Source organism: Plecotus auritus, assembly GCF_963455305.1.
Source record: "Plecotus auritus genome assembly, chromosome: 15".
Lineage (NCBI taxonomy): Eukaryota > Metazoa > Chordata > Mammalia > Chiroptera > Vespertilionidae > Plecotus > Plecotus auritus.
The window spans coordinates 1,448,723-1,466,395 of record NC_137781.1 but is presented as its reverse complement, the minus strand read 5'-3'; the positions used below and the strand labels follow the sequence as shown (position 1 = coordinate 1,466,395).

The 17,673-nt window shown below is 60.5% G+C and overlaps 1 protein-coding gene across 10 annotated transcripts in view; it reads right to left on the bottom strand.

Moving 5' to 3' along the window:
• Nucleotides 1–373: 373 nt before the first annotated feature.
• Nucleotides 374–17,673, bottom strand: part of LOC308238942 (5-formyltetrahydrofolate cyclo-ligase-like) — an 84,643-nt gene continuing 67,343 nt past the window's right edge. For 8 of the 10 annotated variants that reach the window (XM_080651451.1, XM_080651449.1, XM_080651444.1 and 5 more), the window contains exon 3: nucleotides 380–983. In XM_080651451.1, coding sequence (XP_080507577.1) covers nucleotides 757–983 — 227 coding nt within the window. In that variant the 3' untranslated portion in view covers nucleotides 380–756. Of the gene's footprint in view, nucleotides 984–17,673 lie in introns of all 10 variants that reach the window. The other 2 variants (XM_080651447.1, XM_080651452.1) reach the window with 1 other exon arrangement.

The window sequence follows — 17,673 nt, the reverse complement described above, 5'->3', positions numbered from 1 at the left end:
CATCACTCATCACGGTGAGCGTGCACATACCTGCCAGAGGCGGCCGGGCCACGGCAGGACCCTGGACAGCGTCGCCCCGGCGCTCACCCTCCTCCCTGAGTCCGAGCACACTTCCTCACAAGTATTTACTTACACTGGACAGCAGAGATGGCCTAGTCACGTTCGCTCCGGGATATTAAGCTCAAAATCCTATGACGAGGGCCTCCATTTTAATTCGCGTTCTGCCGTACCCAAGTCTATTCGCTTCATTTCATTTTGGGATGAATCGGTTTTATTGAGGGCCTTCAGCGGAGGGCTGAATCGCTGGGAGGACAATGAGATCCTACATCCTTGGCCTGGCCGGACCTCCCAAGCATCACAGCCACCGAAAGCTCCATTAATTCTTTAAAAATATTTTTATTGATTTCAGAGAGGAAGGGAGAGGGAGGGAGAGAGAGAAACATCAATGATGAGAGAGAATCACGGATCGGCTGCCTCCTGCACGCCCCACACTGGGGATCGAGTCCGCAACCCGGGCATGTGCCCTTGGCCGGAATCGAACCTGGGACCCTTCGGTCCGCAGGCCAATGCTCTACCCACTGAGCCACACAGGCCAGGGCAGCTCTATTCATTTTTAAAGGTGGTTTGGGGTTATGTATCTTCTAATTATTACCACAACGCAGCCCGTGTTCCCGGTGGGGTGCGATTCTGACTGACCCGACGGGACACGCACGTCTTCTGAGGCCCCTCTCAGGCCCGCACCCCGGGCGGCGGGACTCAGGGGGTGTCTTCGTAGAGGACTTCATCTACCTTCACGTCATGCTCGTCCACGGGGACCTGGGCGCAAATCTGCTCCTTGAACGCCAAGGCCAGGGTGTAGGGCTTCGCCCGCTGGTGCTGCTCGCAGCGCCTCAGGTAGGTGTCGTAGTAGCCCCGGCCCCGGCCCAGCCGGTGGCCTTCCTTGTCGAACCCGAGACCCGGCATGAAGATGAGGTCCAGGCCGCCTGTGGGGAAGGGGAACGCACAGAGGGGTGAACGGCTTCGGAAGACGGACCTGTGACGCCTGCGTTTTGTTTTTAGCGACACCTGCTCTTTCTCTGGCGTCTAAGGGAACGCGTGGCCCCTAAAACCCGCGAGGCCCAGGCCGGACAGAGGAGGAAATAAACTCGACCGGCTCCTCAGCAGGCCCATCCCCCGCCCGCCAGGGCTCCGAGTCCTGATCGAGTCCTGATCGCAGGTGCAGGGTCATCGCGTAAACGTCAGACCCCGCCCAGCCACAACCCCGCCCAGCGACGCCAGGGATGGGGCCGACCATCTTGTTTCTTCCTTCCTTCCTTCCTTTAAGCATCCAGGTGATCCTACACACCGGCCCGGCGGGGGTGGGGGGGGGGTGGCGGTATCCCAGGATGTGACCCCTGGAGGAGGGGGAGGAGGGCATAAGAAAGCCGGACCAGCCCTGACCAGTGTGGCTCAGTGGATGGAGCGTCAGCCTGTGGGCTGAAGGGTCCCGGGTTCGATTCCGGTCAAGGGCATGCACCTTGGTTGCGGGCACATCCCCAGTAGGAGGTGTGCAGGAGGCAGCTGGTGGATGTTTCTCTCTCATCGATGTTTCTAGCTCTCTATCCCTCTCCCTTCCTCTCTGTAAAAAATCAGTAAAATATATTAAAAAAAAAAAAGCCGGAACAGGTGGTCAGCCGTCCCCGGTCCACACGAGGGCCGGCTTTGACCTCCTCGGGGCCATTCCAAAAGGACAAGATCGAGGCCGCAGAACCGGCCCGCGGGCTGGATCCCTCCGGGGCAACAGGGACCAGAAATGGCCACAGCATCATCGGGACAGAGCGGACGGCTGGGCTCCCACCGCTGGGAGGGGTGGGGCGTCCACGCAGAAGGATGGAGGTCACGGGGAGAACCACGGATCTGGGAGGCCCAGGAAAGGGTCCTGCAGCCGCTGGCAGGGAGCGGATGGAGATCAAGAGCCACGTCACATGTCCGACCCGGTGTCCTCAGACTCCGGGGACACTCCGTCCGTCAGCCCAGCCTTCCAGTCCGGGGCCTTGGCCCCCTGAAGGCTGCCCCGGGGCTCCTGGGTGACCTCCAGCGCAGTGTGGACGGGCCACTCCTGTAGCCCTGCTGGCCAGGACACGCAGGTGGGAGCCGAGAACTCTCTGGATCGGGGGGTTCCGAGGAGAGGGGGACCCGCTCTCTGCAGCTGTGCTGACGACCTGCAGAATGGCGAGGTGAGCGCAGCTGCTCTCTGGCTCCCAGCACACACCTGCCACCCCGCCTGCCGGAGCCCAGCAGGGCCTGCCGTGTCATGTGACCGTCACGACCTGGCCATGCACACCTGCTGTCTAGGCCCATCCCGGCCCCGGCGGCTCATCTTTCTCTCTTGGGGTGGCCAGCAGCTTGTGCACTCAGACGCCGCCCCCTCCACGTGCTCCCCGCGGCAGAGCCCACGCAGGCCCACCGGGCAGCTCTGCCCCCGACCGTGTGGCAAGGTGGCTTGGGAAGTCCTGGGGAGGGAGGTGGTGAAGGTCAATTAACCTCAAACACGCCCGTGTCACCTCCACCCCAAAGCCAGGCACAGCCTCTGCCTCTTACTCAAAAGCGAGTCAGGAAGGACAGAGAGGCCCTGGCCGGTGTGGCTCAGTGGATAGAGCATCAGCCTGCGGACTCAAGGGTCACGGGTTCGATTCCTGGTCAAGGGCACATGCCCAGGTTGGGGGCTTGACCCCCAGTAGGAGGCGTGCAGGAGGCAGCTGACGGATGTTTCTCTCTCATCGATGTTTCTAACTCTCTAACCCTCTCCCTTCCTCTCTTTAAAAAAATCAATGAAATATATTTTTTTAAAAATAGGCACATTATATATATAAAGAAAGAAGAAGTACAGAGACTTCAGCAGAGGGGGTGGCTGGCTGTGGTCAGGAGAGGCCTCAGGGAACCCTGACTTGACCTGGGCTTCGAAGGACGTGTCTAGGTTGGGTCTGAGTGTATTTTAGAAACCACAGGAGGTGGGAGGAGCAGACTGTGGGCGGAGGACCAGGCTGAGTGGAAGACATGATTCCATAAGAGAGGGGCATGGAGATGAGGCAGCTAACGTCGACGAGATCCCTACAGCTCAAGAGCAAAAAACCAAATTAATCCCTGGCTGCTGTGGCTCAGGGGATAGAGCGTTGGCCTGTGGACTGAAGGGTTCCAGGTTCGATTCCAGCCAAGGGCACATGCCCGGGTTGTGGGCTCAATTCCCAGTAGGGAGCATGTAGGAGGCAGCCGATCAATGATTCTCTCTCATCACTGATATTTCTCTCTCTCTCTCTCTCCCTCACCCTTCCTCTCTGAAATCAATAAAAATATATGTATTTTTAAAACTACACAAATTAACCCAATTTAAAAAATGGGAAAGGACTTAGACACTTCCCTCCAAACCCCCCCAAAAAAAATGTCCGACAGGTACATGGAAAAACGCTCAACATCAGTAATCATCAGGAAAATGTTCATCAATACCTCAACAAGTATCACTTCACACTGGATGGGATGTCTATTTAACGCCCCCCCCCCACAAAAAAAAACCAGAATCAATGTGGGTGAGGATGGGGAGAGTGGGACCCTCGCACCGCTGCCGGGAACAGAAAGGTACAGCCACCACAGGACACAGGGTGGAGGCTCCTCAGAGCATGAGAAATAGAGCCACCAACGACCCACTTCTGGGTGTGAATCCAAAAGAAGGGCAATCGGGGTTTTGGGGAGACAGTTGCACACCACGGTCACAGCCGCATTGGTCACAACAGCCACGAGGTGGGAACGGCCTGAAAGTCCATCCACAGAATCAATGAACAAACAAGACGTGAGCGCAAAGGAATACGGCTCGGCCACGAAAGAGGAGAAAACGCTGCGTGGGCCACAACGCGGAGAGCCGAGCAAGCGGGGGAGGGAAAGGAGCCGGGAGCCGAGGGACCGGCGCTGCACGACCCCCCCCCCCCCCCATGAGGGATCTCAAGCAGCCAAACCCAGGGACCAGCCTGGCGGCGGCCGGGGTGGCGGGGGTCCCGGAGGAGGGAACGGGAGCCCTGCCACCGGGTGTGGGTCTCACGCGTGTGAGATGGACGATACGTGAGTGGTCGCTGTGCAGCACTGGCTCAGTTATCCCTGCGCTGACGCTTAAACGTCTGCGAGGCGGTGGATCCATGTCACGTGTCCTTCACCACAATGTTTTATCAAAGGCAAACGTACCAAGAGGAAAGCAGGGGCAGTCAGGGTTTCCACCAGCGTCAGGACACCAGAGAGAGAAGGTGGCCTTGAGAGCGCCCCCTGCAGGCAGCGGGGAGGACGGAAAAGGAGAGTGGGCGTGAGGAAGTAACGTCCCCAAAGCCCTCGGGTTGGAACGGATCTGGCCCCTCTGCTCTCATCACTCCTGCGCGGTCATGACGGCCTCCTGGCGTCCACCGTGTGCTGCCGCCGGTTCGTGTCTGTCTGCTGTAGAGAGCGCCTGGGACGGCACATGAGCGTTCCTTTAATTACCGTCGGCTGAATCCAGTGGCGTTGGCAGAGCCACGGCCTGGAAACACACTTTGCCAGAGGCAGGAGTGTTGTCAGCTTGACCTTCAGCTCAGGTGCCGGGGGGCGGGGGGGGGGTGGGTGGTGTCGTTACCTAAATCCAGCCAAGCACCAGAACAAACACGATTGTCCGGGCCCACCCAGAAGTGAGGTTACAAAGAACCCACAAGAACGCACATACCCTCCTTTGTCTCAGGCGTTAGTGAAACTTCCGGGTTTTGCTGTGTAAAATAAACGCTCTGTATTGGCTCAGAGTCCCTGTCTCTCCATCAGAGGACAGTGGTCCCACCCAGCCCCAGCTTTCCCTACCGTATTTGTGTCTGTCTCTTTCATTTTCTCAATCCCCCGTCACCCCTACTCAGGAACCGGACCGCTCTATAGCCGCGCTGGACGCGGAAAAGGGAGAAATATTTATAGTCTGCCCCACAGACGGGCCATTTCCTGGGGGGCCAGTGTTCTGGGCCACCCTCAGGCCGGGATGGAAGCAGCATGCTAGTCGGAGAAGCCCGGGAGGCGAGGTTTTTCCTCCAAGTGGGTCAGGCCTAGCGTGACACCCACGTTGTTAACGCCTCGGTCTATGGCCAACATCACGGGACAAGAACGTGACAGAGGAAATGGCCTTGCACGGCTGCTTGTTCTAAGTGAGCCCCACACTGTGAGCCAAGAAAGAGAATGGCTGTGGGGCTCCCAGGCGATGGCGGGGGTCCTGGCACCCTATTTGGGGTGCTGCTGTGGGACCCCCAACCCGCAGGACTGCGATAGGTGCTCCTTCAGCACGGGTGACCTGAGCCGGCTCTGCTCCTGCCACTTGGTGAACCTCCTGAAACACAGCGCGTGCGCCTTGCTGGCTCCGTCCATCTGTCGTCACCTTTGAAGTCCTCCCTGTGTCACCACATGCGTGTTCCCCGCCCCCCCGCCCCCGCACACTTCCATCTCTCACCCCACAGGCGATGGCCGACGGGGCGTGAAACTCATATGCAGGCCTAACCTGCTCCCCTTGCCCTCGCTGGTCCCACACTGGGCATCCCCACTGAGCCAGGACCCAAGGAAACACACTGCAAAGTCAAACTCAGCGCGGGCAGGAGGGAACCCTGGGCCACGCACATCTATAATAATAAAAGCGTAATATGCTAATTAGGCTGGCCGGCCGAACAGCGGAACGACCGTCAGAACAACCTTCCAGACAACCTTCGGACGAAGCCGTGGCTGCGAGGGCTGGGCCCCGGCACTGATTTCGTGCACCGGGCCCTAGCATGCTCTGTCAGCCCCTAGCACGGCTCCCTTCCGGGCACCAGAGGCCCGTTAGAGAGGACGCTGGCACCAATGCCCGTCCTGCACCTGCTTACAGGCCCGGAGCCCAGCAGCCCTGCGGCATCAGGCCTGCCACCCCCAGCCCCGAAGTGCTCGCCCCCGGCCACCTGTCCTGCCGTCACCTGTGCCGGCCGCTCTCCCCAGGCTCTGCTGGCTCCCACCGGGACTCTGCATCCAAACCGCCAGCTCCCCTTCCGGAAACTCAGCCCCAACGCCGGCCTGTGCACGTGGTGCTGGCTCTGGAGCGCCAGCGCCCTCTGGCGGCCGTCCAGGGTGGCGGGCAGGGCCTGGGGCCGTCCCTGAGGTGCAGCCACCCTTCCGGGGCCACCTTCTCATCCACAGGAGGCAGCTCCGCACAGTGCCCACCCCACCGGCTGGTCACGAACACTGACCTCGACGATGCCCGTGAGCTCTGCAGCCTCGGGCTCCGATGCCACCTTCCATGCTCATCCCATTCATTAGGAAAGCTTTTCTTTCTTAATTAGGAAATGCTGCCCTGGCCGGGTGGCTCAGTGGATAGAGCATCAGCCTGGGGACTGAAGGGTCCCGGGTTCGATTCCCGGTCAGGGCACATGCCCGAGTTGTGGGCTCCGTTCCCAGTGGGGGGCAGGCAGGAGGCAGCCGATCCAGGATTCTCTCTCATCACGGATGTTTCTCTCTCTCTCCATCTCCCCTCCTCTCTGACATCAATAAAACATATATTTTTTTAAAAAAAAAGTAAGAAATGCCAGTTCCGGCTGGTGTAGCTGAGCATCAACAGACAGAGTCACTGTCCCACCCCCACCCCAGGGTCCCCCACCTGCAAGTCCTTGCTCCTGCCATGCCGTTCCCCAGGCCTGCTGTCCTCTCCCCTCACAGTGACACCAGCCACACCTCCGCTCACCGCCATCTGCGCGCCCTGCCCCGCGGGTTGGTGTGAGCGGCCCCATCCGATGCCCGAGAACGCCGCCCCCCCCCCCAACGGAGGAATCCCTTCTGGTCCTGGGAGCGGAGCTGCGGTCTCAGATCTCAGTCCCGTTGACCGTGCGAGGGAGGACGGCGAAGCAGAAGGCTCTCGGCCACATGTGCCTTACTTAGCTCCCGCTCCATCCGGAGCCATCGGTTCACACCGCCGCGGACACCTGACGCCGATCCCAGTCCAGCGTGTGGGGGAGGAGAGCACAGACGTGAACGTGTGTCGGTGCCCACGCATGCCAGGCACCACGCCACCCCCGGGGACGGGAGGTGAGGACCCGCCGGGCGGCGCATCCACCTGGTGAGGCTGGGGCCAGGGGGTTCGCACCCCCGTTTCACAGATGAGGGAACTGAGGCTCCGGGCTCAGGGAGGTCAGACGGCTCCGGGCAGTCACTCAGGAGCCGCCGCGGGCTTGCCGCCAGGCGGGCAGTGACTGCACCGCACACGCCGCTCCTGTTGCTGAAGGGACCGGCTCGGACAGAGGCCCGGAGGGACCACGGCGAGCGCGCTGGAGGCGGAGAGGCGGGGCTGAGGGCAGGCTCCGGTCGGGCTGTGGGCCTGGGTCCCAGCACCCCACGGGGCGGCTTGGCAGCCTCAGTCCAACCACCTCCACCTGCGGTCTGGAGTGGGCCGCTCGTTGTGCCAGGAGGAGGCTGTGAGCTCTTAACACCAGATGCCAACTTCACCGATTGCTGCCCGCACGCTCCTAAGCCACGCGGCTGAGTACAGACAGGGCACGTCCCTCACACTGTTTCTCAAACACGGAGAAGCCCTGGCCGGTGTGGCTCAGTGGATAGAGCATTGGCCTGCGGACGGAAGGGTCCCGGGTTCGATTCCGGCCAAGGGCATGTACCTGGGTTGCGGGCACATCCCCAGTAGGAGGTGTGCAGGAGGCGGCTGATCGATGTTTCTCTCTCATCGATGTTTCTAGCTCTCTGTCCCTCTCCCCTCCTCTCTGTAAAAATCAATAAGAGATATTTAAAACACGGAGAAGCTGAAATCCTCAACGAAAACGCAGAGCCAGGGCCCGTGGCAGCTCCGGGGCAGAACTCTCAGAAACCCACCGTGTGCTGGGAGCTTACGGCTGCCCCGGAGAGAACAGACTGGGACCCGGCCTCGGAGCCCCTCCCAGTGACACAGCACAGCGCGCACGGGGGAGGCACGAAGCCCTTCCTGTGGCGAGTCGTCTAATCGATGGCACCTCTGACTGTATGTAAAAATGGGGCTTAAAAAGGTATTTCCTGTCATCAACACATCAACAGACAGGTGCTGGCGGGGAAGCGGAGAGAAAGGAACCCTCGTGCACTGCTGGTGGGAATGCAGACGGGTGCAGCCACTGTGGAGAACAGTATGGAGTTTCCTCAAAAAACTAAAAATGGAACTCCCATTGGACCCAGTAATCCCACTTCTAGGAGTATAAACCAAGAAACTAGAAACATCGATCAGAAAGGATATATGCACCCCTATGTTCATAGCAGCACAGTTCACCATAGCTAAGATCTGGAAACAGCCTAGGTGCCCATCAGCAGATGAGTGGATTAAAAACTGTGGTCCATCTACACCATGGAATACTACGCTGTGCTAAAAAAGAAGGAATTCTTACCATTGGCAACAGCATGGATGGAACTGCAGAACATTATGTTAAGTGAAATAAGCCAGGCAATGAAAGAAAAATACCACATGATCTCACTCATTTATGGAAAATAAAGAACATTATAACCTGATGAATAAAAAGATATAGAGGCAGTAAAGCACCTAACAGACTGTCAAATTACAGCAGGAAGGCTGGGGAGGGTTGGGGGCGGGAGGTAAGAGATCAACCGAAGACTTGTATGTGTGCATATAAGCTTAACCAATGGACGCAAGACACTGGGAGGGGGGGTGAGGGCATGTGCCGGGGGCAGGGGAGGCCGGGGGAAGGTCAATGGGGGGGGAAAAGGTGACTTATGTACTACTATTTGTAATACTTTAAACAATAAAAAAAAGAGAGAAAAGTGTATTTCCCTGACAACTCACAGTGCTCTTAGCATCCGACTAGACCGCCTAATGGGACAGCTGACTTCTTAAAAGCTCACATCGTAAAGGCACCTCCGCGCTTCCTGGCACGTTGGGTTGCAGCATTTTGGCTTTTGGGGGATCTCCCTGCAGAACCAGACACACCGCAGTGAGAATCACCCACTACAGACCCGCTGCCGAGGGGCTGATGGCTTCTGCGTCACTGTAAGGCCCTTTCTTTCAACAGAGGCCCCGAGTGCCCATCAAACACAGGGGCTGCCTTTGCCCCAGAGCCCCGGGCAGCACCCCGCACCAGCAGCACCCCGTATGGCCAGGCCGCTGCTCATGGGCGGGCGGGATGTGAGACAGTTTCTGCAAACCGCCTCTCTAGAGCCTCAGCGCTTCTGAGCCCCGGCTTTGGTTCAGGCCCGGGAGCACCGCTGTGTGTTTAAGTGAGGGAAGGAGGTGACAGAGTCAGACTCTTCCGGAACGGGGCGGCCAGGGAGGACAGAGATGGAGGTGGGAAATGCCAGCTGTGAGTGTGCGCAGGGGTGTGACTGGCACTGCTCTCGTCCTGTGGGTCCTAGAGCACTTCCTCCTGGGGAAGTAAAACAAATCCCACCCGAACACCCCAGTGCAGTTCTCAGGCACAGCCGCTGGCCCAACCCCAGGCAGGTGGTGACTCTCTGCTGCCACCTGCTGGCAGCCGGGGGGCGCTGGCCGGAGGTGCCAGGAGACAGCTGCCTGGGCAGAGCAGGGCCCCGGCCCCCTCCCCGCCCCCACCCAGGACCCTGCATGGAAGGGAGCCGTCACCCACGGCCTCCCCTCCCTCCCGTCACCCACGGCCTCCCCTCCCTCCCGTCACCCACGGCCTCCCCTCCCTCCCCGTCACCCATGGCCTCCCCTCCCTCCCCGTCACGCACGGCCTCCCCTCCCCGTCACACACGGCCTCCCCTCCCCGTCACCCATGGCCTCCCCTCCCTCCCCGTCACCCATGGCCTCCCCTCCCTCCCGTCACCCATGGCCTCCCCTCCCTCCCCGTCACGCACGGCCTCCCCTCCCCGTCACCCATGGCCTCCCCTCCCTCCCCGTCACCCATGGCCTCCCCTCCCTCCCCGTCACGCACGGCCTCCCCTCCCCGTCACCCATGGCCTCCCCTCCCTCCCCGTCACGCACGGCCTCCCCTCCCCGTCACCCATGGCCTCCCCTCCCTCCCCGTCACCCACGGCCTCCCCTCCCTCCCCGTCACCCATGGCCTCCCCTCCCTCCCCGTCACGCACGGCCTCCCCTCCCCGTCACACACGGCCTCCCCTCCCTCCCCGTCACCCATGGCCTCCCCTCCCTCCCCGTCACGCACGGCCTCCCCTCCCCGTCACACACGGCCTCCCCTCCCTCCCGTCACCCATGGCCTCCCCTCCCTCCCCGTCACCCATGGCCTCCCCTCCCTCCCCGTCACCCATGGCCTCCCCTCCCTCCCCGTCACCCACGGCCTCCCCTCCCTCCCCGTCACCCATGGCCTCCCCTCCCTCCCCGTCACCCATGGCCTCCCCTCCCTCCCCGTCACCCATGGCCTCCCCTCCCTCCCCGTCACCCACGGCCTCCCCTCCCTCCCCGTCACCCATGGCCTCCCCTCCCTCCCCGTCACCCATGGCCTCCCCTCCCTCCCCGTCACGCACGGCCTCCCCTCCCCGTCACCCACGGCCTCCCCTCCCCGTCACCCACGGCCTCCCCTCCCTCCCCGTCACCCATGGCCTCCCCTCCCTCCCCGTCACGCACGGCCTCCCCTCCCCGTCACACACGGCCTCCCCTCCCTCCCGTCACCCATGGCCTCCCCTCCCTCCCCGTCACCCACGGCCTCCCCTCCCTCCCGTCACCCATGGCCTCCCCTCCCTCCCCGTCACGCACGGCCTCCCCTCCCCGTCACACACGGCCTCCCCTCCCCGTCACCCATGGCCTCCCCTCCCTCCCCGTCACCCATGGCCTCCCCTCCCTCCCGTCACCCATGGCCTCCCCTCCCTCCCCGTCACGCACGGCCTCCCCTCCCCGTCACCCATGGCCTCCCCTCCCTCCCCGTCACCCATGGCCTCCCCTCCCTCCCCGTCACGCACGGCCTCCCCTCCCCGTCACCCATGGCCTCCCCTCCCTCCCCGTCACGCACGGCCTCCCCTCCCCGTCACCCATGGCCTCCCCTCCCTCCCCGTCACCCACGGCCTCCCCTCCCTCCCCGTCACCCATGGCCTCCCCTCCCTCCCCGTCACCCACGGCCTCCCCTCCCTCCCCGTCACCCATGGCCTCCCCTCCCTCCCCGTCACGCACGGCCTCCCCTCCCCGTCACCCATGGCCTCCCCTCCCTCCCCGTCACCCATGGCCTCCCCTCCCTCCCCGTCACCCATGGCCTCCCCTCCCTCCCCGTCACCCATGGCCTCCCCTCCCTCCCCGTCACGCACGGCCTCCCCTCCCCGTCACCCACGGCCTCCCCTCCCCGTCACGCACGGCCTCCCCTCCCCGTCACCCATGGCCTCCCCTCCCCGTCACGCACGGCCTTCCCGTGCGCAGAGGCTCCCGGGGAGAACCTGCTTCCCACCCAGGCAGATGGAATGGCTCCTCAGAGTCCCTTTCGCCCCGACAGCGGCGTGCCAGGCCCGCGCTAACGCACTTGGCAGACGCGGCCGCCAGGCGGACGGGGCAGATCTGTCCTCCCTCTCCTTCCGACGGGGCGGCCGCGCTGAGGGTGATGCCACCACCCAGGTCCATGGCCGGTCAAGGCCAGAGTGGGCACGCGGCCTCCGGCTTCCTGGCGCTGTGTGCGGCCTGAGAGGGAAGCAGGCGAGGGAGCGCGACCCGCTTGCCTGGGTGCGGGTGCGGGTGCGGGTGCCGCTCAAATGGGACATGACCTTGTGTCCGTCCGTCCGTCAGGGCCACGTGCGGGCGGGCACGCTCACCGGGCGGTGCGAACACTTCAGTCCGGAGGAACCACAGGTGCGCAGGGCCGACAGAAGGCAGCAGGGCCCAGGATGGTGACTCCTGGGGAGCCTGTCCCCCCAGACCCGAGGGTGCAAGTATGAGGAGGGGGCATGGGTACAGGCACCCGAGGGGCTGATGTGCTGGGGGTGGGACAGCAGGGAACTAACACCTCTCACCTCCACCTCCCTCCCCGCACCCCTCCAGTGGCTGCCACCTACCCCCCTTCCCCCCTCCCGTGGCTGCCACCTCCCTCCCCTCCAGTGGCTGCCACCTACCCCCCTTCCCCCCCTCCAGTGGCTGCCACCTCCCTCCCCGCACCCCCCCTCCAGTGGCTGCCACCTCCCCCCCTCCCCCCCCTCCAGTGGCTGCCACCTCCCCCCCCTTCCCCCCCCTCCAGGGGCTGAAGAACCCAAAACCAGGGCGAGGACGCCCGCGCAGTCCACACAGCGCCCTCCGCACGCGAGCAGGCGGGAGGGACAGCGGTCCGGAGGGGCCACGTGGCTCCGGTGGTGACGGCCGGGTGTGGGGATCGGGGGGTGTTTTCTTCCTTATATTTCTCTGTACTGCTTGAGTCCATTTTGTTTTTATAATCAGAACAACGCTGTCTTCCTTTAGACAAAGCAAGGTTTCTAGGAATGCTCAGAAAACCTTCCCTCTCCCTTTGACGATGTACTGCACCCGTCAGCCGTTTTCCTCGGTGCCGGTCATTACACCGGAAGGTAGCTGGCGGGGTGCACAGAGAATAACTCCCGCATCATGAAAGGAGTGCACGTCAGTAGGTAGTGATCACTGGTTTTGCATTATTTCCGTCATCACCATCGTCGTCACCATGAGCAACGATGGCAGCTGTCTCCCATAATAAAGATAGCAAAGCTGCCCTAACCGGTGTGGCTCAGTGGCTAGAGCGTCGGCCTGCGGACTGAAGGGTCCCAGGTTCGATTCCGGTCAAGGGCATGTACTTTGGTTGCGGGCACATAACCAGTACGGGGTGTGCAGGAGGCAGCTGATGGATGTTTCTCTCTCATCGATGTTTCTAACTCTCTATCCCTCTCCCTTCCTCTGTAAAAAATCAATAAAATGTATTTTTAAAAAAATAAAATAAAGATAGCAAGCTAGCCTTGGCCTGTGTGGCTCAGTGGATAGAGCGTCAGCATGCAGACTGAAGGGTCCCAGGTTTGATTTCCTGTCAGGGCACATGCCTGGGTTGTGGGCTCGATCCCCAGTGGGGGGCGTGCAGGAGGCAGCCGATCCATGACTCTCTCTCATCATTGGTGTTTCCATCTCTTTCTCCCTGTCCCTCTCTGAAATCAATAAAAGTATATTTTTAAAAAATACATAAAACATCAAGGAGCAGAGAGAAGTGAGGGTCCCAACACTCGACCAGAGGGGTGTGGGTGACTGGCGGAGAGCCGAGCCTGGCCGCCACCTGCTCTGTGGACACAGCGTCGGCGGAACGCAGCCTCGCTCTGCCTCCTGTTGACACAGCAGCGCTGAATCGCCGTGTCAGACGGTGCACAGTGCGAGAGCCCCGGATATGAACCCACGGGCCCTTGACAAAGAGTTCGCTGAGCCCAGCTTTACAGCATCTACAATAAGTTAAAAGAGAAAAAGGAAAACTCGACTTCAGCTTATTCTATGCTGCAGTACTGACCAAAATGAGTCTCACTGGGGGGCGGAGGGGGGTGGTTAAGCTGTCTTTTTTAAAAAATATATTTTATTGATTTTTTTTAACAGAGAGGAAGGGAGAGGGATAGAGAGTTAGAAACATCCATCAGCTGCCTCTTGCACACCTCCTACTGGGGATGTGCCTGTAACCAAGGTACATGCCCTTGACCGGAATCGAACCTGGGACCCTTTAGTACACAGGCCAACGCTCCATCCACTGAGCCAAACTGATCAGGGGGAGACAAGCTTGCACTTGGAACCCTAAATGTTCCCTAAAACATGATAGCGCACCTCGATGGGGAAAGGAAGCAGAAAAAAAAAAAAGAAATCCTGAGGATGTGCAGCTCAATCAAGATGCAACGGAACTGAGTTAAGAAACAGCCACTGCTAACAACTCGCTGTCCGAGGAGCAGAGGGTACGGGGAGAATGAACTGCTGATAACTCTGGGCTCACCCATCTGAGCAGATACAGGGATAGATTGTAAAGTGCACGGAGTGGCCAGATGATGATGAGGATCTCTGAACGCATGATAACCTGGCCACTCAGGGGGAGAGAGAGAGAGAGAGAGAGAGAGAGAGAGAGAGAATGAATGTGTATGTGTGTATTAGAGGCCCGGTGCATGAATTCGTGCATGGGTGGGGTCCGGCCAGCCTGGCCAGGGGGAGGGGACATGGGCGGTTGGCCGGCCTGCCTGCTGGTCGAACTCCTGGTCGAGGGGACCATTTGCATATTAGCCTTTTATTCTGTAGGATAGACACCGAGTGGCCAGATGATTATGCGTTCAGAGATCATCCTCATCTGGCCATTCCGAGTATACAGACAAGTAACTGCAACAGGGCGTGATGTAAGTGATGAGGCGTTAGGGTCGCCGAAGGAGGGACGCACGAGGCCGAAAGGGGTGAGGAATTATGAACTTATTAGGTCATCCGGATACCAGATGGGCTGAGCCCCCAAACGGGCCAGCCCCCAAAGACGGGGAGTCAGAGGTTTTAAAGGGACTCTGGGTGGAGAATTCTCTGGGCAGGTCCGGGTTCTGGGAAAGGCCGGAGGGAGAGAGAATGGCCTTAGCCAGTGGCATGCGGTCTCAGCGAGTGGGACGTCCATTGTGAAGCGGCCTGAGGTCCGCTCCCAGGGGAGGGGCATCGATTCAATGACTGACCAGACTCACGGTAAGAGGTTAAATGCTGCGTCCCACTGAGAAGGGGCCCAGTCCGGGAACCTCACTGCGGGTGACCTACTGATCCAGCAATGAATCAGTGGGGGTGCTGAAGGGCCCGAGAGAGGCAGGAGGCAGGGATAGAAACAGAGCCGGCACCGGCAGATGTGGGACAGCGTGGACCGTGCGCAGGGCCAGTGCCTGGCTGTCTCTGGAAGGACCTATGACCGAGGAAGGACCAATGCCACAGGAAGCAGCTATGGATTCTGCAGGGCGAGCCTGGGCGCCCCTGGATCAGCCACGGGGAGGGAAATGAGGAAAGACCCGTGCCTCCAGAGCGCCCCAGGAGAAGCAGGACCCCACTGCTTTTCAAAACACAGGAGGACCGTATCTCGGAGATGCCTGGACAGAGGTGAGTAGCTCCTCTCTGCCATTTTAAAGTCCCGGTTCAGCGGTATCGCTCCTCAGGAAACTCGCTACGAACCCCCGGCTCCTCCCGCACACAGCCGACCCTGAGGGGGGACGACTCCTGGGGGCCGCCAGTCAGGTGTCCAGCCACCAACAGGTCCCTGGACTCTGGACACCGAGTTATAGGCCCACTTAACCAACTAGAAAACTGGTCTGTGGAGGGGCACAGAGAGATGGAGGGAGGGAGGGACAGAGAGCGAGAGAGGGAGAGGAGAAGAGGGGGGGTAGGAGAGGGTAAAGGGGGATACATGGTGATGGAAGGAGACTCAACTTGGGGTGGTGAACACACCATACAACATACAGATGATGTGCTAGAGAACTGTACACCTGACACCTACGTAATTGATTAACCAACTAGAGGCCGGTGCACGAATTCGTACACAGGTGGGGTCCGGCCCCCAATCGGGGCCCATTGGGCCTGGCCAGCCAGAGGGAGGGGACGCAGGCGGTTGGCTGGCCAGCCCCACCCCTGATGGGGGGGGAGGCAATTGGGAGCGGGGCTGGCCAGGGGGAGGGGCTGTGGGCAGCTGGCAGGCCCACCCCACCCCCAACCAGGGTGGGGGTGGGGGGCCGACCAGAGTCAGAGCCGGCCACGGGGGACAGGGGCCGTGGGAGGTTGGCCAGCCAGCCCCGCCCCCTGGTCGGACTCCCAGTCGAGGGGACAATTTGCATATTGGGCTTTTATTATATAGGATGGCACCCCAATAAATTGCGTAAGTAAATAAAGAGGGGAGGGGGAGGGGGAGGAAAAGCACAGCCCCGTACCCCCACGATGGCGATTATTTACACGCAGGTTTCGCCGCTCTAGCTTGAGGTGCGAGGGCCAGAACACTAAACTGAAAACAGTTTCTTTTTTTCCTCGTTTCAAACTTCTCTTAAAATTAAAAATGCTGCCACTTCCCCGAAGTGAACATACACCGACACACACACACACCTAAGAGCCGTTCCGATGTCTCAGTGGAAGGTAATGAAATAAACAGCGAATTGGAAGAGGAGCTTAAACAGCTGCCGAGCTGCGTGCAGGCACCCCCCAGCCACCTGGGTCAGCCTTTCAATGGCACTTAAGTGTTGGATGGCACACGCGGCGAATCGTGGCTGGTGCGGAGAGCGTTGGGGGGCTCGCCCATGTTGGCGAGAATGCCAGGCAGAGCCCCTGAGGAAGCATCTTTCCACCTTAATGGCTGGGAGTTACAAAAAGCAAACCGCCTCTGTGACATGACGATGTGGTCTGAGCCTGCTGCTGCACCAGAGGAAACAGACAATTCCGGAACAGCTCCGGGAAGCCGACGGGGAGGCCCTGGTCATTCGAACCCGAGGCCCCGAGCCCATGGAAGCCTTGCGTGTCACACAGCTGGGGTGGGGGGGTGGGAACCTGAGCTGTGACCGGTGTCGTAGAGACGCCTGACTCAGTGCGAGGGCTCCCTTGGGAAAGCGACCCAGCATCTGTGGACGAGAGGGGCCATGTGCTGACCTGACCGCTCCGGGGAGGCCTGCGTGGCAGCCTTGCAAACTCAGAGACCTAAGGTCACCCCACAGGACGGTCTGGAATTAAACGTGAACGAGAAGCAGGGATGGTGGGGGGTCACCTCCTAGGCCGGCATCTTCCCTGACAAGGTCAGCCTTTACCTTCAGGGGGCCTGGCTGTGTTTTGGCATCTAGGATAACACACCCTTGAAATGTCTGGGTACCTTGTAACTCCCCTTTTTCCGGACCCCTCGGGGCACAGCCTGATGTGCTGGGGCCAGGACAGAGACCACAGATCCCCTCCTTGTCATGTGAATTGTCCCTGCACCCACCTGAGTGTGTGTCCATCATTTCACTTTTATCCAACCCCAGGGGTTTCCCGCTTTGCTTGCTCCCGCCTCTCTGGTCCGTCCCCAATGGATTTCCTGTCACCCACCTCCGTCCCTCCTTCGATGGCAATGTGTAAACACAGATGGAACCCCATTCTCTGGAGCATCACCCCCATCCGTTGAGGTTCTGCTTCCCGGCAATTGTGGGCAGTTTGGCTCCAATAAACTCACAGAAATTCTTTACCGGTTTCCATGTTTTTTACGTTAACAATTCCCATGAATACGATTGCCAAGGGACCCGGTCCATGGGTGACGGATGCCGCGGGGAAGGGAGGGGGCGCAGGGGTAGAGCGAGCGGACCGGAGAGGCTGGGAAAAGCAGCGGAGCCTCGCCAGCCCTGGCGCAGGAACCACAGTCCTAGCTGCTGTCTCGTGACCTTGGAGAAGCCCTTGACCTCCGGGCTGCAGTGAACCCACCTGAAGCCACGGAGGGGAGTGAGGACCGGGCAGAGTTGGCCCCGCCTCCCACAGGCTAACTCTGGGGGCAGGTTCTCTCCCCTCAGGGAGAGGCCACCCCAGACTCCCAGGGCGGGCGGGGGCGGGGGTGGGGGGTGGGGGGGGACAGATGGAGCACACGAAAGCACGTTCCAAAATTACAACGGCCTCGATTTATTTTTAATCCCGACCGTTTATTTTGGGGGTTCAAACAAGATAAGTGGAGGGGGTTTTTGTGAAGCAAAGGAGACACGTGTTAAAGGGTTAGAAGGACTGACCTCTTTGGGGGAGAGCGTGAGCCGTGGCTGTGAGTCACACTGAGACAGCAAACCCCGTAG